Source organism: Botryllus schlosseri, chromosome 2 (assembly GCF_051294905.1).
Source record: "Botryllus schlosseri isolate E-star chromosome 2, Bs_hap1, whole genome shotgun sequence".
NCBI lineage: Eukaryota > Metazoa > Chordata > Ascidiacea > Stolidobranchia > Styelidae > Botryllus > Botryllus schlosseri.
In genome coordinates this window covers 7,262,004-7,288,742 of record NC_137237.1, presented here as the reverse complement: position 1 = coordinate 7,288,742, position 26,739 = coordinate 7,262,004, and the positions used below count along the sequence as shown (strand labels likewise).

The following is a 26,739-nucleotide window of genomic DNA, read 5'->3' as shown; positions in this document are numbered from 1 at the left end:
ATTTGATTTATAGGTGAAACCTTCCACCTCGTTCTTCACTCATATTTTCTAGGTTTTAGGGGAAGCGATGATATTGAATTTTTATGCCCATGCTTATATCCTTGATCCAAGAACGTTCATGAACATCACTTCCGCGTCATCCCTAAAGTTTCTTTTTTGTCGTCTCAACTCAAGTCAATGCCTTCGTTGTTTAATTGATCTTGAGTAAAATGCGTCAGTTCACTCTGTATTCGTAATAATGTTGAGGAGTCGGTGGTAATGCATTTGCTTCAGCATATACTATTGCCATCTTCATCTTCCACTACATCCTATATCGTAGAATCATTCAAAATCAGATCTGGTAGGGACGTATAGGCTAAAGCTCTAACTAGAATTTCAGGGAAGTGGGTAATCGGCTATAAAGCAGAGTCAATGTTGAGGAAATGCTATGACTTCTTGTTTTAGTTCCCATCTTACAACTCATCCAAGTAAAAATATCAGTCATCATGGTGGCTCTTTGACTCGCACAAAAGTACGGAGATTACTAATTGCATCATTTAAACTTTACCTTGAGTCCATAAGCGCGAAGTGCAAGCCTAATGCTGGCGGACCGTTTGCGGTGCCCGGCAATTATCTTGATATTCCGTCGTCATACCAAATCACTCCTTGTAAGTGCACTTGGTGACGTTTCACATATTGAATCGCTTCATGTTTAACGTGTTCTCGTAACATATGTAGCAAAACAAATCTAGGTCATTGCGACACTTTCTCTGTATAGCTACAACACTGATTTTCTTAACATACTTAAAACACACATGAATTAAAATTCCTAAAAAATGATGGCAAGGAACTGTATCTAATATTAAAAAGCGTAGGAAACCGTGTTAATAACCTATGTTACCCACAAATATATTATTTTTCATGGCATGTACGAGAGGCAATATTTCAAAAAACAGAGCCAATTCGGCAAAAGTAATGCCATTTTCGGACTCAGCGCCCCTGATATACCTCTGAATCGTTCTCACATATCATGATTTTTGAAAAAAATATCTTTCTGTTGCCCTGGGTTATCATTATTTTTGTGAGAACACTGAACAGTAGTGCCTATCTGTGTGTGCCGCGGACATTGCGTTTTCTGAATGCGTTGAACAGGCTACACATCCGATGTTTGGTTTCTAAACTACGGGATTTGAGGAATTTTGAAATTGCCAGGTTTATGTATCAGTTCCATTGTGGTGACTGTCGCGTAAACTTGACCGACTTTATCGCCGCGTAATATCTATAAATACAATGCCATAGTATATATAGGATGCTTCGCAGATAATTGTCGAAATTATATGGAGTTTTTTTATGCAATTTTTACTTCTTTTTCATTCCGGTATTTTGGCCGACCACGGGAATTTTCCGAATGGTCCGGTGTAGGAATTAAGCGGATTCGATTGTTTTGGGAACTTGATGACTTCACCACTGTCTTCCACTATTTGCATTTCGTCAGATAACTGAAAGAATATTGTGATGCGAGAAGAGGTCCATTCCAGTTGACCGTAATGACACAAGCAAGCCTGCACACGATTCTCAGCTCAGCAGTGTATTAGAGCATGCCTTGTAAAAGTCCAACAACAAATAACATTGTTAAATCATTCACACATTACGACTGAAAAGGATATATCATTGCACAAATGAAGTTATGAGGACATGTTTCATCGCTCGGAGTGATACGTGACTCGCTCACGATTAACCAATGAGACGGCAGTTTACTATAGCCTACTATGCCAGGGATATCTAGAACTAGAGTTTTAGATATCGCTGATACTATGCGAACGTCAGTGTAAACCACAGATGGGACTCTCCTATAAGTCACGTCGATGCGGTAGGCCTACGCTTGTTTTCAGTCTTTTATTTTAAGTTTTAAGAGTCGGCCTGCCGGTGTATCAGCGCATTGAGCAATGGTTGACAATGACATGACAACATTGACAATGGCTTCTAAGTAAAATGATCAGCTTGGTGACACGAGTAACAACTAGGCAAAGACTGTTTTCGTATATGAACCTGATGAATAATAAGCAACTGCTATGTATTTAGGAATATAAAATATTACCGGGTACGCAGAAGGGCGATGGTTTGGCATCGAACAATGCGAGTTAAATGTGAACTCATCATCGATACAGCTGCTGTCATGATGGCGTCACAATTACAAAATATCTCTATACATAATGGGGAGAACGCTTGCTTGCACGCATGCGAATTGGCCAATTCGTAATAGTGATGACAGTGCGAATGATGACTTCACGTTTGTAGTCCTCAATCAAGTTACATCAACTCTGCTCTGTTGGATGAATATTCTTAAATAATCAATAACTTTAACTTCGATAAAATCTGCAACGCTAGTTTCGTATCAGGCCCCATACGCAGAGTAAACCGATTCCAGTCCTTGTTCTCGGGCGCGTGGATGAAGCTTGACTTTTTTCAGCGACTCTCGGACGTCATCAAAGCCACATCGTCGTCGTCAACCTCCTCAACCAGTCCCTGCTGGTCGCCGGACGGTGTCGAACCAAACGCGCGAAGCCCGGGAGCGTTGGAGAAGAATTCGCGGAATGACACGTTCGGCAGCTGTAGCCTGTAACTATCCTTGCTAGATCTGGTTCTGATGACAAACATCACTATGAGGATCGAGGCCAGGAGAAGTACTGCCAGTACTATTACAACTGCCATCAACGTACCTGAAAATACCAGGGGATATTCGTCAGCTCGCTAGCCGAAAACTATAGTTGGTTCAATCCAATCCTTATAAGAAGCAATATCAGGCATGGGGTGAATAAATAACAGTAATATATATCAAGTGATGCCCTACATTCCCATTAGAGACTCATATTATTTATGCTATTTTATTCTATTTCTAAAATTATATTTTCAGTTATTGGTAAGCATTGGCCTTACTAATATGCAAGATCAAAATATCACTTTGTGAGTCACTCGAAAAACGCTGGTCTTGTACCCACATGAGGTGTGCGACCCAACTTCTAGGGGCCACGCTACCAGACCGCTTTCTTTTGTGTACCATTTCATTACGTAGCGATCTTAATTTGGTGTTACGCGATACACATATGAGCCGGAATAGGTGACGTCGAATGCTAGACTTATCTACTTCTATTGGGTGTATGTGTTCTAGTCGCGCGAAGGGCGAAAATTTTTTTCATTGGTTTAATTTTTGCCTAATATTGGTACATGTATATATTAATATTAATTATTATTATTTATTCTCTCTTACCCCACGTAATGAGATTTACCTGTAGGGCTAACGAATTCGAAAATTCGGTGGACGTAATTGTATATCTTAAGCCATGTTCATTGTTCACATCCCACAGAAGTCTATTCATAAGCCGATTATTTTGCTTTCTCATAATTGCGAATACATTTTCAGTTAATTATGCGAATTTGTTCTTCTACTTATTTTTGAGAGAAAGTGCATATAGTCCTATTAAAATCAAGAAAACTAGTGACTCGAAATCTCGTGACGAAAAACTTCAATGTGACTAAATCCGCCCAGAGTTATTGTACTCAGCTGTTGATTTATGAAATAATTGTGGGCCACTTTCGCGCTTGCCTCGTGTGGGGACACGCGTGCGCCACTGTGTTTTAATTCCAGTTTCAACAACTCTGCATCCACGAGCCAGTACTTTGTAGGCCCGTGATCATCGTTTGAGCGGTTTTCTTGTTTCGCTGTATACCGTGAGCTATATATAGATATTGCAGATAATTTGTGTAGCCGATTTATCCACCATGAAATTCGTCTGCAAAAAGCTATATATTTACCTTATACTACCCTGACAACAATCTTGTTGTATGTTTACATCTGTGCATGCGATAATTTATGTGTATATTGTAGTAAAGTTATGAAACTTGTTAGGTTCAGGTTGTAGACTTACTGTTCGATGAAGCTGTTGACCTCGAAGACGTTCCCGGTATGGCTGGCCCTTCCACAACTGAAATGATAGACAAAAATACACATCATGCTCTCAGAAATAGATTTGAATGTAAAATATTTATACGGCACGTCGAAATATACACAGATCTACTTGACGCCATTCAAATGCAAAGTGACGACCCGAGTGTCTCGATCAATAGAGCAAGCGAAGGAATGAGACAGCGTCTGTCCGGCAAACTTTTAATCGATTCGAACCACTCAAAACAGTGAGGGATTTTGGGATTGATGATCAAAAATTCTGTAGGATTACATCTCTCTGCTCGCGACCTGCGCAAGAGTTCATGTCGTGGCATCGGTAAAAGTAGATATGGTAGCGGTGGGAGAGAAAATAGATAATGTCGTTAATGTTGTCTTGCGGTAAGCCTGTTTAATATCAAAGGATATGTTGACGCCCAGTAATAGATACCGGGATTGGGCCAGAAATCGTATTACTGATTGACTATGTAACCCGGTGGTTACATGCGATCACTTTGGTGATCGATGATCAATATTCGCACCATTTCCTGACTAAATTCGACTGATTGGCACGACGTGAATGCAGTTTAGAGACAGATCAGTGCGTCAACCCTGTCATCTCAACCGCCGGTCCGTGGAAAGTTTTCTGCCGGTCCGCCAAGTATACTAGAATTTTGCATCTCGATTTAGAAGTTCGTGATGTATTTTCTGCATTGTGTCATAATAGATGGTTTAAGTTCTACTTCCGGCGGATGTCACAGTGGTGCAAGTGTTGCACAAAGCTGTATAAAAGTAGCCTTAGCCTACAATTCCCTTCGTTATATGTCATAAGCTACAAACTTCTACAGTGCAACGAAGTGGTATTTTTAGGTATAATTTTAGGTATAATAGAGGCTAAAGCAAACAGCAAAGTCGCATTTTTCGAAGGATACCGAACGATCACAATCCAATTGGTGGTCTTAAACAGGACTTAACGTGGTAGAAACTTTAATACTACCACAGACAGTACCACTTGTAACTATTTATTATCGAAAAGGCAACATTACATGAAGTTTCCTATATTACAATTGAGTTGCATACATTTGCCGTGATTAAATTTAGAGTTCCGCACATTAGTTTTGAAGTTTTACCGGTCCGCGAGATCAAAAAGATTGAAAACCACTGGATAAGACCAGCAATGACTTGAGATGAGTATTAAAATACATTCAGCTGCGACATCAACGTCACCGATCATTAGTGATTGTGGCGTCACAGCACTCCGCATACCCACACAAAATGACAGTTTAGTGCCTATGCTACTAGTTACCAACAGTTCTTATCAAGATTACACAGCATTTGAAGGATGAGCGTGTTTCAATTCAAATTACGCACGTACCTTTCTTTGGCTTCTTACAGACAGTAATTCCAATTCTGTTGCAAGTGGTATCTCGCCAGCGACCGTCGGTCACAGAAAGTTCCACGCATATCTCCTGAAATAAAGAGATTGCGTCAGATCCGGTATAGATTTAGTGGAATCGGTCCAAGTCGATTGGACATGCCTTGAACAGTCCGCCGCGCTTGGTTGGCTCGCCGTCAGCCCAGTTCAAGTAATTGACGGGGGAGTTATCCGTCCATGAGTAAGTGTCATCATCCCGGGAATGGTACATGCCTATCCACCTGCCAATGATATAGTAAATCGATAGAAAAGTGTATTTTACGAGAGTATCACCCCTGGCTGATATCCATCGGCCCGATACCTTTTTCCTTGGTGCATATCGATCAATATTAACAATTGCGCACAACCTGTCTGATCCGTCCGATGAATTGGTGTCATGTTTCTCAGATTTTCATGGTTTGCGGCCCAATTTTACATACCGATTTCACTTGCATAGTGATAAAATTGTTAGTTCGATGTAGGCCTATAAGTTGGCTAATTACAGCTAATCGGTGTATTATTAAGTTTTCATTAATTAACAATGCCTTTATGCAAATTATATCACAAGCCCTTGTGTGGACAAATCATCACTACTCCTTCAGGCATGCTTGGAACACGATAATTGGTCGGCCATAGTGAAATAAAGAAATTTGTCACAGTAAATACTGTTATTCAAAAAATGGTTGAAAGTTCAATTTTGGGTTGCGGGGTTTCTACTATTCGGAATTGAGGCAAATTTAGTTTTCAGGCAACCTGACAATTAAGTCACTATATGCAAATGGAATTGGGAAAGAAAATGTTTAAAAGCTCTAGTGTGGTGGTTCTCGAACTCGGGGGCGCGACCCCTTTGGGAGCGCGAAAGCATCTGAAGGGGCGCGCGAAGCTGCATTCAAATGAAAAAAATTCGTGCTCCGCGCGATATACCTCCGATTCATAGTTATTGCTCTGTGTATAGTCTGAATTTCATATTTCAGAATTCTCTCATCAACAGTGATAACCTTCCATGCCATCAAACTATATCCGTTGGGATTGCCAGCATTTTGGTTGCATTTTGTGACATGACGATGAGGGGGACGCGAAAACTTTCACTATCATAAAGGGGGCTGTGTCTAAGAAAAATTGGCGCGGTACTGCTTAGCATTAAGCAGTCAAGATATCCAACACAAGGATACTATTCCGTACTACAATATACACCTGTGCTGATTCTTTTGGTTATTGTGGCTGTTAAGAAATAGCGCATACTGTTTCGCTAGTCCCAAAATGGTTATCGAAGAAGTTGGACACATTGGAAAGTATAGAGCAAATCTAGACTCACACATTTCTCCTGATGTAAGACGACGCACGCGCGTTTGCGGTGTTTCTCATTAGGAATTTTGCTTCTTCTTCGGAATGCACGCTCGTCGAGTGAGCGTCGTAATGTAGGCAGTCATATTCGGCTTGATACCAAGTAGTAAGCTGGTCTTTTTGCACCAAGTAGCAATTGCCTTTGAATGCTATCCAGTCATTCTGCGAACAAAATTATTGTTATGATTTCGCAACTGATTCTCAATAGCCAAGGGACAGTAGCAATCGCAAATTAGTGTAGCTAGCTACATAAATTGAATGGTAGTTATCAGCTGAGAAATGGAAATTCAGATTTCCTTTGCGCTTGTTTTCTGGACTTTAACAATAATCAACGCCCCTAATACAGTTGGTCTAGTGCAGATTCCAGATTGATATGACGAAAGTCTGTGAAGAAACCGAAGGATCCAGTGTGTGGTCCGACATCATCTTTATTCACTACGTCGGAGACCCTGCCCGCTGAATAATTCATTTCTATGAGTCCCGAATACTGGAGGAATTGATTGTCCTGCTGTAGAGGGTAATGTATATTTACATTATACAATCGTATCAGAGGATGACTTCGCGATATGTGAATAGCAGCCATAGACTAATACGGGACTGTGTATTGCCTATTCTGAAATTTTATACTTACCCCGGGACATTTGCCAGGATATATTGTCACATTTTTAGGGGGCTTCTTGTCCGTTTTCCTGCACAGTGTCCTGAGTTTTGTATTGCAATCGTAATCATGCCAGAAACCTCCTTGATAATTCTTCGACTTCTCGGCTTTACCGACCGCAGCAACGCACCCTGGCGTAGTTACATTTTCAGGCGCAACGGTCTGGCCAGACGCCCAGTTTGTGTAGGTGACTGGCCTATAAGTCAAAGACGATATCCCGTTAGTGATTGCAGACGCTATGAGTTGTGATGATGTGTTCTCCTGCCCGAGACTTTGGAGTCGGAACCGAAGCATCGGAGACGTGCATTGGCACCAGTTGTTTGAAAAATAGATACGGCTCCGATGTATTTCACCGGATGTTATGCTACTACTATGGATGAATCGGCGTAATTTGTTAGAGGCAATATTATTCCTTCGTATCAATGGATCACTTCTTCGTGCAGACTTAGATGTTTTGTGTTTATTGTTTGTGTTGTCTTTGTTCGTGTTTATCTTGAAAAGCTAGATAATTCCAAATTGAGGGTTCATTCTTAAACTTCAGTTTTTAACGTCATTGAGCCGGAGCTGACGCCGGAGCAGTGGTACCAATGAGCATCGTAGCTGGTACTGAAGTACTTTTACCTTTTCGGAGTATTCAAGTAGATTTACCTACTTGCAGCATAATGAACAAATGATTTTAGACCAGTGCCCCTCCGGCGCCCCTTTTCAAAAATTGCATAGGTCGGGCGCAGTCGGTCTTCTAGGCTTTGTACTTTACTATATGAAATATGTTGCGCTTCAATTGCGTCTGAGTACCACTCCACTATGATTAAAGATATGATAATTGTATGGACTATGTTCTGGATTGAAGATTATTATAACAACCATCGGGTACGGGCTTATGTATACCATCTGGTTCGACCAACCGATAATGTGGCAGGGATCATGGCTCATATCAAATTCACTACTGCACCCAGTTATTAAATTTTACATAAATGTATTCAGTAGCGGCTTAGCGGCTTTTAGGGTGGGCGAGGTGGGCGGTCGCCCGGGGCTCCCTGGTCGAAGGGCCCCCCTATTTGGTTTATGCGCTTTTTTCAAGGATAATAAACATGGATATCCGTACACCAGGCATGGATATGATTTCGCACAGATGTGTCAATCATCATCAAATCTCTGCATTTGTTAGAAAAGTCCCGTGTCCCGATAATCATCACGTCTCTTCATGCGGTAGAATTACTTGGTTTTATAGTCTATCCTTGCACACATGCAATAATAGATATGGCCGAATCCAGCACCTGGCCAAACCTTGGCGCGGCGAAAGATAGATAATAATAATAACAGATGCGAAATGGGGGTCTGGGAAAAGAGAGCCCCAGAACTTACGGTTAGATACTTATACGCCCCCCTCCCCTGCAAGTCTCGCCCAGGGCCCCCCGTTCGTAGGGCCACCACTGAATGTATTCCAAACCAAACAATCCATATTCTATAACGTTCATGTGAAGTTGTCGGTTGTGGGCCACAGCACTAAACAGTATCATCCGTTATGTTGCGATGAAGACATATTCTGAAGATTCATTTCTGTAGCTCCCAAACCCAAGTATATTTGGTTCATCATTTTGGCCGCAAAGCTTTGAAGTGTATTTAATGTACAAAGGGCTCTCACTCTCAAGAGGTACGGCGCCTCTTTCTTCTACATGTACTTCGACAGGCTGCAGGATACAATGCCTATAGTTTGAAATATTTTGTGGAAAATAACCCGAGCGAGCGTGACGGGTAGGGTGGCATTTAAAAAAAAAAGTCAATTTAAAACATACATGTTTTTTAAAGCCATGACGTCGCGGATATTTAATTATGACGTCATAAGGGATTGGCATTGACCATTGGAACTATAGGGCAAATATATAGCCCCATTTGACGGAATATCTGTACTATGGCTGTTGAATCGACCAAGTGGGGGGTTTCAACCATCCCATATCGATATACGTCGGATTTTTCGTATGGTAATTGTACTTGGCTAATACAAAAATTTCTTGGAATGTCTTTACACAATTATGACATAATTTTACAACCCTTTGTTTTAAACAACCTTTTGTTTTAAATGCAAGCCTAGCTAGTATTCAACCTACATATAGTATTCAGTATTCACCCTAGCTCAGGGGTGGGCAAACTTTTGAGCTCACGGGTCGCATCCAACATCTGGATCCATTCGCGGGACGCACTATATAAAATTGGGATTATAAACCAAAACACATTATTGGTATTTGATTATATAGCGAGGACATGGAGATAATCTATATGCTTATTTAAAACCAAACAAACATTGCTTTGACGAAATCGTACACGCGCCAGAAACAGTGGCAGGACTGTATAAGCTGATCGCGACCTCAAAAACCAATTTGTCAAAACTATAGGGATGAAAGTCGTCGTGGGCAGCTATATGTTCATAGATTTGCTAATTCCACTATTCGTTCGGTTCCCGGACACACAATATTGACAGCATCAAAACCCTGTTAGCTTCAAACACGCTTCTTCTGTATGTAGATGACATATAAATAGCCTACTTTTACGCGAGAGGTGACCAACCGTTTAGCCCTTCACAGCCGCATTTCGACTACTCATGTAGCCTACGGCTGCAGTCCTGGGAATATCCGTAACGAACGAGCTGTGCGCCAAATAACCATGTTACAGTGTATATGTCTATTTCCGGTGAACTCTGGACTCGTCTATTTAAAGGGGCACTGCGCTCTAAAAATGATGTGGTCTCAAATTGAAGGTAAAAACGAACAAAAATTGTTGGCCGCAGCCATTTCCTTCAGAACGCCACCGTAATGGAGCTGTAATTTATTGAAATTTCTACAAGACCTGGTGCCACGGCTGCTTAACCCGTAACATGGCACGATGTCTTCATCGTCGCACTTGCTCCACGCGATAAGGCAGTCACGTATGGAACGAAACTTAGACACATTTCCTTCATAACATCGGCTGACAACTATCTAAAATTTGTTCTCTGCGTGACTGCCTAATCGCGTCGAGCAAGTGCGACGGTGAAGATATCGTTCCGTGTAACGGGTTAAGCAGCCGCGGCAGCTGGTCTTGTAGAAATTTCAATAAATTGCAGCTCCATTACGGTGGCGTTCTGAAGGAAATGGCCGCGGCCAAAAATTTTTGTTCGTTTTTACCTTCAATTTGAGATCACATCATTTTTAGAGCGCAGTGCCCCTTTAAGGCTTACTATACGAACCGAAATTGCGAGTGGGCACAGTAAACAGTAAGGAACTGTTCATATCCGCGCGAAGCGCGAATATTTTTTCGGATTCACTAATTAATTTCTTCAATAATATTTGTAGTTTTACATATTACTATCGAACTTTAACCTTTCTCAGCCCGTGTGATCAGATTCACCGGTAGAGTTGATGGAGGGGGTGTTTTCGAGAATTTAAGGCAAGTTATAAATTCGTCAATTCAAATTGCATGTCTACGGTCGCCAACACATGCTAATTGAATTCCGTGTCCACGGCTGCAAAAATTTCTTACTACGTCCTCAGGTTGTCCACACCTGTTTTACTCATACAGAGAACGAATCTACCGAATACACCCGCGAATCGTTTTCTCCAAGCACAGCACTAAAATTAATGAACGTTGCCGGAGTGGCCAATCTGAAATCACACTCGTGATCCGAATTATATCAATCCCGTTTAGGATTTTTGTGATATTTCGCAGTTCAAACGTTTCAAAATGCGTGGACCTTGAGGTCGGGCTGTATGAAGTAATTATTTAGAATTAACATGGTAAAATATATTAAGATAAAGTTTAATTAAAAGTCCCTGTAGATTTTTGGTACGCATTTTATCAATATTTTCATAAGTTTCATGAGACTCTCGCGGGCCGCACAAAACGGTGTTCCGGGTCGCATGCGGCCCACGGGCCGTAGTTTGCCCACCTCCGCCCTAGCTAGTAGACTATTCACACAATTATGGCATAGTTATACAACTTTAAAAAAAATCTAAAATGCCGTTGTTTAAATGCAAGCCTACATATTTCATAGAACTGCGTTGCGCGCAACTGATTGTCTGCACCATCTGTATTTCATAGATGTCTTTGAAATGTAGCATACTAACATTAAAATACATTATCTCGATATGGAAGGCTTGGGTCGCGAGATGCCGATAAACTCAGATTCGGGTCGCGTTCTGAAAGTTTGAGAACCATTGGTCTAATAGGATGCAATTGCATAGTTAACTTACCATCCACTTATCCACTGGTAGCTCGATTCACCTTTTCTCTTTCGCAAACCAATCCAGCCTGTCTGACCAACTGGCAGGGCCAATTCCGGGTTTTCCGATGGATCCGCCAGCTGGCTGTAGGCCCACGCCTGACTAAATTCGTCAGGAATGGTGGCGATCTCCGCGCCCTGACTCGCACAATAGTCAACGCCCCTACATACAGCTTTTTTATGGAAATTGGATTCTATGATGAGTGCCTATGTAGAGACTCACTCGTCCCAAGTATAATTCGCTTGGGTCAGCGTCCAGCATTCTCCGTTCCAAGGTCGCCAGCCTTTTTTACATGGGTTTGTGTCAGACACTGTTGGATCGAAGGCCTTTTTGATGAAACGATCGCATAGTTTACATGTTCGCATACATCGTTCTTTTTGGCGTCTTCTCAGCTTTTGGCAGTCCGCGTCCGTCTGAATCACGTCCTACAGTAAAACAAATCGTAAGCGTTACGCGCGGGGGCAGGAACTACGGATATATGACATATATAGATAAGAAGGCGAACTATAATATTAATTTAGGCAAAACACCTGCGAAAAGGAAGCGGAACTTTTATAAAAGTAAAGTGACTCGTGTATATAGCATGGAAAAGTTATATATTACTCAAAAGTAGAAGTAGAAGTCAAAAACGATATGTGGAGATCAACATTATAATGGCACATCCTGCATCAATAATATGGTGGACGTGAGAGAATTTAATATAGATTTCGTCATTACATGTAGTGAACCATTCACAGAATAATTATACCTGGACAGCAAAGAATCAGAAACCAGGTCTGTTGCAGAACTAAATTGAAATTCGAGAGAAAAGAACGTGTAAGTGTCTATATGAAGTTATAAACACTTGTTGAGTCAGAGCGATTTGCAGATATCGAAGGCGAGTTATTCGGGAAATAAAAGTCCGGGGCATAACTGGATGTATATGAAAATGAACGGAACTCGTCACAGAGACCACATAGTGCGAACCTAGTTTTAAGAAAAGATCTTCAGGGTGTCACAGTTTCGCGTAATTGATTTTAAATAGGTTCCTTGTGGTAGAGAATTTGAATATTGATTTCGTATATACATCCAAGAGAGGATGTAGCCTCCTTGGTCCCGCCTGACTACTGTGATGGAAAAAGCCTAATCAAAGATATCGTGGACATAAGGTTTCTCCTGGTAGCATGAAGCAGCTTCATTGTGTGCTGTCGTGAAATTTAGAGATGTTCATCTATCCTGCTCTGGTAGACACACTTACACAGCCTATCTATATACTATAGTATGTATACATGTAATACTACGTATTTAACTGCCTCACAGTGCACATTGTAGACCACCCTGCTTTCGGGCTATCTTTGCAAAGCTCTAGGACAGTTTTCGATCGGTGTTTCTCGCAGATGTAGGCATATTTGTTGTCGCATTCCTCGTCAGCCCAGCGGCCGACGCTCCACTGCGTTGTCATCATCTTGACACAGTCTTGCTGTAAAGACGGGCGTGTAATCGAAAGCGTGATATCGGTAACTGCAAAGTTTTTACCTTCGCTGTCGAGCTCCGGTACCCCGGGCTATTTGGCTCGCCGAACTTCCAGTTTTGGAACTTGAAGTCGGTCCCGTCTCTCCATACAAAAGTACCCTCGCCGAACATGTCGTTGAGTCCTATCCACAATTCCGATACGTTGACACTTATCAAGCGACTCTATACAAGAGAATAAGTGTTGGGTCATCAGGTTTACGGTCTTTTGCACTGTGTGACGAAAAGACAATAGCGTAATTTCATCCCAACGAAAAGAATTCACCTGCATTTAACTTGTGTCTTACGAATGGCTACTTCCAATAGACAGTTCGTCCACACCAATGGCATATTACCGACCAAAACACTCATATCACATTCAACTCATTGTCATTATTGACATTAATCTGTAGTTCTGTAATCCTAACTTTGCACGCTGATGCTGAGCTAGGCGTATACAATGTCAAAAGTGTCAGTAATATTGATGAGACGTAATTGTGCGAGATGTCCGGACCGCGGCCGACTCCAGAAACTCTTACTGATTGTTTTGTTGTAGGCATTCGATTCCCTTAAGCGATGTCCTACAAAGACCTAGAACGAAACTGCATGGGCCTTGATATTATTCGGGTGCTGAGGAAAACCAGAGTTGGTCAAAGGAGTCTGAAGTAGTGAGGCTTGGAACATATGTAAAAACTCCTTTAAGTAGTGGTACAAAATGAAGACCTGAAAATGGTCAAGTAACTAGTTTCTAAAAGCAGATTTGGTTAAGGGGTCACATACTTTTACCCGTTAATCGGAAGTGGTTACATTAGAATATGCAAGGTAATAAAAATAATGACGCAAGAATTATATGTGCTATCTTCGAAGATAAATTTAGTTACAGGTACACTCGGTTTTTGTGACAAATAGACGCATGAAAATTATGATAACTCCACCCAAAACTACTTTCTGCGTTTCAAAATGATTTTTGATATATTTACAGTCAGAAAGGCTTGCTGTTGGGCGTTCGCGATCGACAGAAGGTTCCCTCCCAGCGCCATGCATTCGTCACGAGCGTCAGTCCAATTGAGTCTGAAGAAGTGAATTGCTTCTTGACGTATTTGAAGAAGTTTTGCTAAATATTACAAATCATCAACCTTTCCTGCTCTTCATCAACGCCAAATGCCTTGATACAGTATCCCCGATACACCCACCAGCCACCAGGACAGTAGCCTCGGGGGCGGTATTCTGGTGTAGGACTGACCCCGGGGATCGTTGTCGTGCTGACATTGCTCTTCTTGCATATGTAACTGTAGGTTAAAACAATGAAATGATGACTATTAATCCTACAATGTCACAAAGTGATTTTTTTCTAATGCAAGTATACACATCGGTAAGGGTAATTTATTGAATATTCATAAACCCGATCAAATTTCGTGTTTCTTCGCAATTGTCGGCTCATCGACATGTTAGCGTACTAATAAGCGTCCTTGACATCAATTCATATACCCGTAAAATCACGTAATAGGTGGAAATCTTTTTTTTAATTTCAAATTCATTATTTCGATCATTACTTGAGCAATAAAATTTGTATAAAGGAATGAATTATCACTTGAATTCGACCACAGAAAACAACGTATAGCCTTATTTATGATATAAGATAAATTATATTCACCCGTATTTCTTGCCGCAATTCTCGTCATTCCAGCTTCCGGTTGACGAAATGATTTCAACGCACTGTTCCTGTCTATTGACGTCATTAGGTTCATCTATAATACCATAATTATGTTTAAAAGGCATCACGTTCCGAATAAATTTGGGCATGTTAACAGATAACGAATGCAATGCCTACTTTTACTCCAGGATACAAAGGAAAAGGTAGATCCGTCGAGCCAAGTGAATTGCCGATTTTTTCTGTTGCAGTCCAGACCAATCCACCTGAGGGTAAATAATGTCACGAACACGGTCATTTTACGTTGTTGCGTACAAGTCAGGCAAGGTACCGCTCGCAGGTTATCATATTGAAATCGGTGTACATATAATCTATTCTCCGAAAATAGCAGCATATAACCCATTGTATTCTCTCGTTTCTCTTATTAGGAAATCACTGTGATGAGAAAAAAATTGAATCCAAGCTTGGCAATGGGCATTTTTAGGTTCCATTTCTGGTAAGTATAGCGCGCTTGTACCCTCACCTGGACATGCTCGGTTGCCTTTGACTCGTTTTAAAGATGAAATCTTGCTCTTCGCGAGAGGTAATTGACGTGAGATCCCCGCCGCGAGAGATGCAATCGGTTCTTGCGTCATAATAGGAAAATTTGCTTCGTTCACTGCCGCATTGAATGAGAAAATGCATGAAAATATTGGTTGTTATATGTCTATTATTCAGGATATTCACCATGCATGCTTAGTGCTTATATATTTCATTTTTAACTAACTTGTTATTATATAGAGTTTCCTTGGTGACACAATTACAGGTTGTTCTATTCCGCGTATATTTTGGAAGGACATTTATATATTCTAATTTTGATGTGGTCATTATTGCGATACAGATAAGATACGTGTATAAGATATAGGATATAAATATTGCTTCACTCATGGTTCCGTCGTGTAGTCAAGTTTATTCGGTTGTGGTTTATATAATGTTTATATAAGATATCAGCAGCAGCCTGGCACAATTGAAATATCGTAAATTATTTCGATATTTTAATACTTCTTCTGATGAGCGGGTCCGAAATTGGGCGACATCTCGTCTCTTCTCAAACTGTTAGGAAAAATTATAAGGGGCAAACCATAAAAGTATATATTCTCATTTATTTGATAGACTGTGTCTTACATTTAGAGAAAATACCTGAAATAATAGCAGTTATTTTGGAAATAGTACCACGAGGAATCTCCACAAACCGGAGTTGGAACAGTGGTCACGTTGGTTAAATCTGCAACGGTACTGCCTCGACTAAAATAGGAATGGTCATTAAGTAGCTGTTGCAGCAAATATAAACATAGGTATGTACTTACTCTATTTGACAGATCCAGTGGTTAAGTTTCATACAGTTCATGTCATTCCATGCAGGCGGCCTATTGTGCGAGTTAAACACCACGCAATTTTCGTTGCCGTTTTTATTATCCGGTTCGTTATCAGCCCAATTTATGTATGTCAAAGATCTGCCATCAGACCAACGGAACCTATATACAAGGAGAATGCAGTTTTATATACGTGTTGCACATCGAACTTACGTACCAATTTACTTATTCTCAATATCCCGATTAGCGAGTCCAATCCATATTGCACCAGGTACCCAATACGGAAGAAGTTTGTTTAATTGAGCCTCTTGATTTGAGCTGTATATACTGGCTAGATCTGCATTGCCCTCGTTGCCAGGCCCGCCGAGCTGCCGGCAGTAATCCCTAGCTTCTTGCCACGTTTTTCGCTGTCGCCTGTAGTGTTTGATGTACACAGTGTAGCATTTATCGCCGATGCCCTGTACGCGGGAAATAGTCGCAGTTAAATCGCAGAAAGCGCCGTAAAAATAAGTATTACTTACTTTCCATGTGTCTGGACATGGTTTAGGAACGGGAGTGGTTGCTTTCGGTGGATATGGTGTAGCACCTTCCGCCAATTGCTGACAGGCTACACGGTGGGTATCAGAGCATGCTCCGACAGCCCATAGTCCTCCCAGATGGCCAGCGTTCAGATAGGCACACATTCCGACTATGGTGAAAATTACATACATGTAAAATGGAAGTTTAAGCATAGTAGACACCTTCTTAATTTCTCAATTTTCCTCAACCTGCACATTTCACCAATTACATGTAATTGACTATCGTCTTCTTGTTTTCATTCATTTATCAATTTAAACACTGTAGATCGCCGTGTTACTAAATCATAACGACGCAAGCAAATCGTTGACTGCCTTATGCGAGTGTTGTTCACCAAATGATTTTGTCATCCAGGTGCGATTATTTATTCAAATTTGTAGAGCACTTCGTTTACCAAGTATCATTGACTTTCAACCGTGCTAATTTGTATGATTCTGGAATCAGCACATGGACTCTGACTTTATTTATCAGGTTGTCACATTATGCTAATTAGAACGAAAAGCGGTCCGGTATAAGCTAAGTTTAATCTAATTGTGAAATGTTCTTCGCTTTAATTCTAATTCTGATCTAATTCGTGAAATGTTTCTATGCCCTCATTATAATTGTAATCTAATTCCTGGTTTGCCTAAAAATGCTATAGGATAACTGTATAGATAGAGCGAAACGAGCCAAGATTAATTTCTTTACGGATATTTTCCAATCTCATGATTATGAGAATAAACTGATATGAAATCAGCTTGATTCAATTTCGAAGTTTTTGCGAATTCCGTTATTCTAATTCCAAGCTAATTTGAAATAAACTGTGTAGCTAAAATACTAATTATAATATAATCTGGAAAATACTGTTTAGCTGTAATTCTAATTCTAATTTAATTGGCAAAAGCGGAAAATCTTCCAGTTGTGCAACTCTGCTTAGAGCTAATTAAATAAATTGCATATAGACTTTCTAAGCAAACATGTGGAATCGACAAAAAATTGTAAAATATATTTCTGTATTGTTCCCAAAATGCTTACATTGAGCTTCGACGACTTTTGGTTGTTGTCGACCCCAATTCGTGTACTCAACTTGTACGGTTTTATTAAGGTCATCCAGATCAGCGTCGAAAAACAACCAGTTCGAAGTGTTGTGTTTCACCGACACCAAATTCAAATGAAACTGCACGTTAGAGGGAAACTTCGCAAGCTGACTTGCCACGAAGGCCTGCTCGTATCTGGAAACCAATGCATACATAGATTTCTCGTTTACATCATCTGTATCCATCCAAGTATACGCTTTACCTGTCCTGAGGCAACATAAGCTTCGTACCGTTGCCGTATCTCTTTTGGCAAATGCGGTACGCCATTGTCCAATTTACGATGTCGTGGTCAAACTTATAACAGTGAATGCCGAATCCCACCCAGTTAACAGGGCAACCTGGAAACACCATATGGTATATATTGTCATTATCACTTGATTATATAATTCAGCTATTGATTCAAAATGAATCACCTGGCATAGAAGGAGCGGTGGGATATTGCGGTATGGTTCCGTTAGAACCTATATCGAAAAACAATTAATCCGTTAGCACTGATGGGTATCAATGAATGTCAGGTGTAAAATTTTATGATCACGACAATGAATATAATCTCAATGACATGAACCGTATCCAAACGGCTTCGGACAACTTGGCAAGTACCATCCTGATGAATTACATGCTTCCATTGCTGTTCAGCGTGATATCAAGCTACATGTATTACGAATAGTGACACACAGTGCAAAAAAGGATGACCTGCGACGATGTTATCATTCATATAGGCCTACTGACTGATTAAATATATGCAGTATAGATGTGATGTGAGTAGAAATCCCACTAAACATATCCAAATAAGGCGAAATTGGATTTTTCATTGAAGCATACCTTTTCCAGGGGGTATCACAGATCCTCCTTTGCCATGACTCTGCCGACCTTGACAGATACCGTCGGTGATTCCCGTGTCAGGAACCTTTGACTCACTAGGCGGTTGCGAGCATAGAAACTGTAGTTTTGTACTGCAGGGAATGTCGTTCCATCTACCATTCGTTATCGATAGCTTCACGCAATCGCTGCCTCCTACCAATGAACCAAACATTAGTTATTCGATTATTCCACGATTCACACGTTACGGCTGGTACCAGTTGTATCATCGGGCTGATCTTTATCCCAGTATGTGAAGTTAACGGCAGTGTTGGGGATCCAAGTAAACATCATTTCGTGATTGATGTCGTTCAAGCCAATCCAGATTTCAGATAGCTCTTAGAAGAAAAATGGCAACTGTTATGCAAAGGGTTGCATTTAAAATAAACGGTGTTTTAAAACACTTTGTTTAAAACGTGTTTTAAACAAATGCCTCTTTTTAAACAAAATTAAGTTTTTTGTTAAACAGTTGTATAATTAAGGCATAGTTGTGTAGATACTGTCGAAAAAATATGTAGTTTGGGCCTAGGGACGATTTTCATCCAATATAGTCGACTTATACGTTGTGGAGTGGCTGCAACCCTCGAAATCGTCGTCGGTTTAGCAGTTATAGCAAGTAGATATCGATTTTTGGTACGGAATGTGTGTTCTGATGATGATGATCGCCGACCGTAATAATGCGGCATAACGATGTAGTCCCAGTTAAAGATATCTTTGGCCTGTTTATGGTAGTGGTCGGAAGCCCTTTTCTTCGGTGGACCCATATTTACCCTATATTTTCAATTGTCTAGCTCAATCCGCTATCACGTCACATTTAAACAGTCGTGACGTCATGCATAGCAAATAAAAAACATGTTTCAAACAATGATCTTGCTTTAAACATGTTTGTTTTAAATTAATTTTTGTTTTAAATGCAACTTTAACATAATGCGATCGACCGATATACAGCAATCGACATATTGAACACAATGATTCAGCACAAGGGTGGGCAATTATTTTTCTCCGCGGGCCAGATGAGTAACACAAAATACGTTGGCGGTCCGAGTCAAAATGTTTAGCTGTATTCTCCAACGTAGTAATTTTATTTCTAAATTGAAAGCAGTAAATGACATTGTTAATAAATGCTGCTCAGTGGATGCGTTGATATTAGATAACGAGAAAATGACGGTTAATCAACAAAAAAATAATATTCTATTTATTTTGCTTCATAATTCGAAACAATATTAAGCATTATACATTTTGAATTCTCTTCAATTCACATTTCTATATGAAGACATTAAAATGTATTTGGAATATCCCAAAGCTTATTGTCTTGATCGCTGCCTTCCGAACATTTGCGGCTTGTTGAAATCGACATATTAGACATATATCGGTTTCGGCCAACATGAGGCGGTACTTTTGGTCATGGTTTCTTCGCCGCCGTGATTTTTGACAGCACACTTCTTAGAGTCGTATGCTAGCCGAAACGTCATTGTCAACGTCTTGGTGTGTCGTGACGCGGTATATCTATAAATCAGGCGCTTTCTTCCGGGAAAGGGGTATCCATATAACGTCACAAGTCAACTAGCTACGATAAATCGCGCGGAGCGCGAAGATAATTTGAAGAAAAATTTATTAATATCTGGAAAACATTATAATTTACGTTACTTTACGAAATAATTTTGGGCCCCCTCCAATTGGGCGGTTTGGGGTGTGGCAGGTACGGCCCTGTGTTTACTGCTCCATGCCGTCTTTGAATTTCAGTTTTCGGCTTTCTTTTGTGATATGCATGTCCTGTCCATCTTTTATGGATGATGATGTCTCATAGTAAAAACGAGCATTGATTGAATTGTTTTACGAAATAGGAATTTGGAAACGTAGCCTATCACCATAGTGTCCTATATGGTATCGACACAAGCAAATCTCACGGCTCAGTGAAATTGTATCACGTCACAATTTCCATTTGGCTACATGCAATTTGACGGTCATTTTTGACCAGCTTGCCGAGCATTAAATTTGGTAAAACGGGTATCAATCGAAAGCTGAGTCTGAACTGATGACGAAAATATAAATTTTATTCCGCTCATGGCCCTGGAACTCCCACAATCAGCCTCGAATTTTTCATTGTTATGGAGATTGGCATTGGGACAACTCTCTCGTTTCGCCAGACAGCATTGTTGCGTCTCAATGCCAATCTCCATAACAATGAAAAATTCGAGGCTGATGTGGGGGTTCCAGGGCCGCGAGCGGAATAAAATTTATATTTTCGTAATCAGTGCAGAGTCAGCTTTCGATTGATACCAGTTTTACCAAATTTAATGCTCGGCAAGCCGGTCAAAAATGACCGTCAAATTGCCTGTAGCCAAATGGAAATTGTGACGTGATACAATTTCACTGAGGCGTGAGATTTGCTTGTGTCGACACCATATAGGACACTATGCTATCACTAAGGCAATTTTTTTTTGACCTAAAAAACGGAAGATTTTGACCTAAAAAAACTGAAATTTGACCAAATTTTGACCTCGCGTATGCAAATTAGGTGTTTTCGCATATAATGTTAAAATTGTACTACTTATCTTCATTTCTGGTTGGAACTGTTTGTCCTTACGAAGTAGATTGGCCTGAAGACAAACGTTTTTGGCTCAAAAACTGACAGATTTTTACATGAAAAACTAGTATTTTAACGAAATCTGGCCCTATGAAGAATGCCAGTAGTTACATTACGTATTCTGGTGGAAATAATTAAAATTTGTTGTAGTACAACGAAACATCCTTTCCTACATTCTCGGGTAGAAAGTGTCTGTTCTTACTACGTAGCTTGCCAAGAACGGAGAAAGAACGTTCAACAGCAGCATTTGTTGGCTGACAACACTCAAGTTGTGAGCACACTGCTGGTGACAAACCGTGTTGCTTCATTCTGACAATGTTGTCTATGTCACAATTTTTCAGCTTGCGCTTCTCGATATAAGAACCATGCAATGTCCAAGCAGTCTTGCTTCAGCTAGGATATTGCGGTACGTTGACCATAAAACCATGTCACTATTTGTTTCATTTGACCATTTATGATTCACAATCAGCAGACGATGGTCCGTTTACAACGGTAGGCCTACAAAGTAGGCTACGAGCTGTAAAATATCAAATGATAAGTTCACCGACAGCGCAAAATCTACGATACAAACGAAATGCAGAGGTCAAAAAATGTTTGACTTTGTAAACAATTTTGACAAATTTTGACCTAACGCTACAATTTTGACCTAATTTTGATTTTTTTTGACATGTCAAAAAAAAATTGCCCTAGCTATCACGAAACAATTTGTAGCACAGACCGTGTAATGCATAATGTAACAATGGCAACAAAGAAGGTTTGAACTATACATAACTAACTTCCGTAGGTCAGTTATCTACATTTGAGCTAAACTATATGTCAAGAGTGACTTCTTTTGACTTCAATTGTTATGGCATATTTTGCTACATTGGCTTTATTTTGAATCCGGATTACGAATGCGAGCCTGCGAGGGACGTAGGCTGCGTATGGACAGGACACTGAAGAGGCCACAAAGAAAACTAATTTCCGTTCCGGTACAGTTTATACAGCCTGTGATTTTGTTCCACGCAGCAATATTCAAAAGTAGGTTTTATGTTTTGAATTCCAAGAAACGAGCACGCTGGCCACTCAAAATAGCTACACGGGCCGCACTTTGCCAAGGTCTGATTTAGCAGAATGATGGTTCTCGTCAAGTAGTATGATATAAATTTTAAATATCGCTCGTCACTCAGTCCGGACATGAGATGTGTTAAAAAAAGCCCAACACTTTTTAGAAAACAGAAAAGCTATGAAAAGGTCATACTTGTCCAAGATTTTATCTGGTTCATCCAAGCTGTAATTGTGTTCATGTCGTCCATGTTATTGACTCGTGCCAGATTAGCACCGGCACGAGCGCATTGAGCTTGACCGGTGGACCAAATCGACGGGATAGTACATCCGAGTCTATAGCAGAGGTTTCCGATGCGTTTCCAACCCCGCTTGCAGTGTTTCGGTGCTGAAAACATGAATGATGCGAACAGGGCGAGTACCGGGTATGTTTGCCGTGGGATGAGTGAAACAGCCGTTCGTTTCGTCATCGCCAGGAAGCATTTCGCTCGTAATAGGTGATCAAACGCTGCGGAGGGCATAATAAGGCATAAGGATTAGTTTTGGTTCCGAAAACAGTGTCGTGAAGTGGTACGAATGGCGTTCGACTGTCAGTAAATTGGGGAAACCGTGCGACTAGCTCACCGCGTATTCCGCACGGGACTGTTCGCGATGTCACAATCGCATTCCTAATCGCCTTCCATTTTACACAATTGGCTATTCGTTTGAAGAGACAAAGTATCAATATTGCATCCGATGACTTTCAGTTCAGAAAGCTTTGGTGGTCTCAGCTACATCAGCGTATTTATGAACCGACAAAGCACCAGCTAAGCCAGAACAGAATTTACAACTTCCAATCCACAGAACAAAAGATTAAATACGATTTCAACTATAGTCACCAACAGCCATTCTGGTTGTACTGATAGACTGACTACCTATGCATTTCGGTATATCACAATATTCCCAAGTTGAAGCGGGGTCTGTTGTGTAACACCAAGGCATCGGCGATTTGTCTGGATTCCTGCATGATGATCCACTTAGTCCTGCAACAGTAGATTATCATAATTAAGAATTACTATACAAACCAGTATAGTTAATACAGAATTGTAACTATGAGTGATAAGTGAACAATTAGATAAAACAACCAACACGCCATAGCGCATCTACGAACGACAGCAAACACGGTATATACCGAAATTTGGTGACTTTGTTGACCACTCCGCACAGGTTCTGTTCGATGCGGTGATGTTTCGGTCCCCCTTGTAATAAGTGCCATCCCCATGGTAACATGACACGTCCACTTCACTAGGATTTGACGTGGGGGGAGTAGGGTTATCAGGAGTCGCCGTTTCGTCTTAACGAATAGACAAGATTCAAAATGATACTATAGGCTTACAAAACATCCATGCTTTCGTATGCTTAATAGCTATAGTTTCAAATCAAGATGATGACTTACCAATCTTTTTGCATATGAAGCTCAGTTTCCGAGAGCATGGCGTGTCCCCCCACAAACCGTTTCTAGTGATGATGGCTCCGCAGTCTTCGTTTCCACCATAGCTGTTGGGCTGACCTAAGTGACAAATCATTTAGTAACAAACATTTTCCGTTTATGGGGCCTTGTAAGGCACGCTGGTAGTGAAAATGATGAATCGCTAGGAGAGTCACAGTGGCGGGTCGTTATCATCGAACATGTCAATACAATAAGATGGCAGTGATAGTAAATTTTTCGTGAATATGTATTTTCCGGTGTTGGAGAATGACTTGAATGTGATCTAATAATAAGATCGCACAAATTCACATTCATACGGTATTTTAACGATTTTAGTTTAGGCTGAAGTATAAGGGGAAGCCGTTAATCCGAATGTTAGTAAAACTCACCATCTCTCCAGTTCAAATAAGTCAATGGAGACCGGTCCGACCATTCCCAATTGCCTTCAATTGATATATCGCTCAGTCCAAGCCACATAACAGTTGTCACTATTTTCACTCTTCCTGTGAAAATTTGGAGCTGCATGAGCGTTACAGCTCTACCAAACGATGTACGCATCTGTATAACAGCCACCTGCAATCCAAGCCTGTTCTCGTGGCGACACAATGCTGAGTAACTCTGAGTTCTGCTGACGACATGCATCCCTCGCTTGAACCCACGTGAGCGACGACTGGAAGTTGAATTGATAACAGAATACGTTGAACGGTTCGGGATCCCAGAATTCGCCACATCCATCAACTTTGATGTAAATGAGCATTTGTTGCCACCAGTGAATACCTTTAATTCTCCACCACGAACTGTGAACTGGGAGACATTGTCTAACCTGGCTCAGGGCAGAACCCCCATTTATGATCTTTTGCGTAACTGGAAGTAGTGGCGCACCAGTTAAATCCATCAGATCGTCCGGCGGAGGTGCAAGAATAATACGTCGCGCCCATGAAAACCATAGGGAACACGCATGGATCACCGCCTGCATTCCCGCCGATAGTGTATATGACTGAAACAAGACGGAGTCACGTTGAAGAAGAAGATTTCTAATAGATTACGAATAACGTAAGTCGCTACAGCATGCACCGGCATTAGGCTATGCTTACAGGTTGTGTTGTCATATCCCGAAGTTTGTGTGGCCGCTGTTGTTGGTCGTGTAAACGAGTTCGTCATTGCATCTGAAAAGGGCATCTTTCATACTAATCCAGTTTGGATATCCGGTAACTCTTAACCACGAGTCGACCGAAATTTTAATGAGTGGAATTACACAAATACAAGATTACATTACTTCAAAATGGGCTGTCTAGGGGATTTGACTCGTTAGCGATCAAATCACGACACACACTGACCTACATCACGAAACAATAAATGCACTGCGGTTCGTGCGATGTTTAATGTAGCTGGAAAATACTGCAATTCGATGCACATCAATGTAGTAGAATCATCAATGCGCAACGGTTTGATTTGAGACGTCTAAAAGATATATAGACTCTACCTACGTCACCGTTAACACGCAATATGAATATGATGTCACTAAACAAGCTCAGTTAAGAAATCTGAGATATGGAAGAATGTTGAAAAACATTTTATATTATACGTTCGCGGCTAATAAAAGAGGAATTAAACTCGGAATAAACACAAGTTAGTAGTTTCTTAATTCATCCGTCAAAAATTCACTACAATACCAACCTGTGGTGGCAGCTTCCATGCGTATCGCGCTGTAAGTCAGAAATAGAGCTGTAAGCAATGTAAGTTCCTCTTTCCGCATTTTGTAACATCTATATTCAATACGAAACGGCGATGCAGCCTGCAAAACAGAGCCTCTTTGTAATATGTATACTGAATATGTATTGCGATTGCTTTCAATGGTCACTAAGGCAACAGCGACCCATGAAACTCGCGTTTTTCACAGCGAAACGGGACGGTTTTTCATTTCGTCCACACTAAACGTAATGCGTAACTTACGCTCAATATTATTTGACATGCATGATGCATTATACATAAAATCATCAGCCACAAGATGATAATTTGCCATTTTCTATGTCTATCCGCTTGTGAAATACGCTACTATTCATTTCACTTTGTCAGCTAAGAGCTAGTCTATCTGCGAGACCATGACCGAGTACATGCGTAGGTGAAAACCGGTTGAGTGAAATGCAGCAGTTGGACCGTCGTTTTATAGAATAGAACATTTGGCATGACTAATAACTAATCTTTGTACGCGCTTATGCATTGGAGTGTGATGCTGTCGCAAGTCATTGCTATGTTAGTTTCGATGATATTATTGAGGTCGGACGTCGTAGATTCGTATTGTGTCGTCATGTCCATGAACGCAGCATTACCTGGAGTCAATTGCGATTGGACCTACATGGTCTTATTCATATAATACTGTTTAGTGGTCACTAACGCAGCAGTTTTATCTTCGATTGCATCTACGATATTGAATGCTGCGTAGGCTACTTGTAGCCTATTATATCTTCAAATCTAGTTTTCTTTTGTGACAGCGCTTACTTGAACTTCCAGTGTTTTAATCCAACTTAGCCTTTTTTTGCTCAATTTTATTCCAAATACATTAAAATCGCGCCCACAGAAAGACCCAGTGAATGACGAAGACAATGCATAGAACGAAAAGAGTAGGAAAGCGCCGATAAAAAGATAGTCGCATGGATCATGATCGAAGACTGTTACTTCGGGCATTAATACTATAGTATAGTCCTAATACCCATAGACCGAGGTGGATGTAAAATATATAGACCGCACTTGGTCGTTTCGGCATCCTCCTGTTCATTATATCGCATTGTGTCTTGTGTATAGCATTGAGTCGGGGGTGCGATATGCACCTGGAGATAAAAAGCGATCATGTGCGCCGTCCGATGCCAAATAACCCCACACAGGAATGTCGAAACGCAAGAGTCGCGCACACGGCAGGGTAGGAAGACTACCAATGTGTCATGTGAAGAAATGAAATCGCAATGTGAATGCGCCCAGAAAGATGCTGATTGTCGTGAACTTCGATGACGGTAATCTGATGCCATACAAGGACGCGTGATCGGGGAAGCA

At 40.8% G+C, this 26,739-nt stretch overlaps 1 protein-coding gene and 1 long non-coding RNA gene across 2 annotated transcripts; one reads left to right on the top strand and one right to left on the bottom strand.

Annotated features, from left to right (window-relative positions):
• Window positions 1–1,551: 1,551 nt before the first annotated feature.
• LOC145455823 (macrophage mannose receptor 1-like) lies at window positions 1,552–25,522 on the bottom strand. Its single transcript, XM_080333843.1, has 33 exons — window positions 25,369–25,522; window positions 24,786–24,857; window positions 24,515–24,688; window positions 24,265–24,429; window positions 24,081–24,194; window positions 23,659–23,772; window positions 23,395–23,556; window positions 23,138–23,245; window positions 22,420–22,611; window positions 18,811–18,930; window positions 18,557–18,748; window positions 18,148–18,195; window positions 17,937–18,072; window positions 17,673–17,869; window positions 16,604–16,770; window positions 16,308–16,540; window positions 16,077–16,244; window positions 15,910–16,014; window positions 15,254–15,388; window positions 14,911–14,996; window positions 14,734–14,827; window positions 14,216–14,368; window positions 14,060–14,150; window positions 13,107–13,265; window positions 12,889–13,050; window positions 11,814–12,016; window positions 11,562–11,753; window positions 7,309–7,531; window positions 6,649–6,839; window positions 5,458–5,575; window positions 5,295–5,388; window positions 3,906–3,962; window positions 1,552–2,699 (listed from the first exon to the last, which is right to left on the bottom strand). The coding sequence occupies exons 1-33, from the start codon at window positions 25,445–25,447 to the stop codon at window positions 2,446–2,448; spliced, it is 4,758 nt and encodes a 1,585-aa protein (XP_080189969.1). The 5' UTR covers window positions 25,448–25,522; the 3' UTR covers window positions 1,552–2,445.
• LOC145456364 (uncharacterized) lies at window positions 7,528–11,288 on the top strand. The gene is made up of 2 exons (XR_013920588.1): window positions 7,528–10,038; window positions 10,665–11,288. It is a non-coding gene; the product is annotated as an uncharacterized LOC145456364 (long non-coding RNA).
• Window positions 25,523–26,739: the final 1,217 nt, after the last annotated feature.

Excerpts from the sequence above, each read along its gene's own strand:
- LOC145455823 (XM_080333843.1), bottom strand. The coding sequence starts at position 25,447 with ATGCGGAAAGAGGAACTTACATTGCTTACAGCTCTATTTCTGACTTAC. Across the intron at positions 18,931-22,419 it reads CCAGATAAAATCTTGGACAA|AGCTATCTGAAATCTGGATT; the intron begins GTATGACCTTTT and ends TTTTCTTCTAAG. Across the intron at positions 11,754-11,813 it reads GCGAATTATACTTGGGACGA|GGGCGTTGACTATTGTGCGA; the intron begins GTGAGTCTCTAC and ends AGCTGTATGTAG.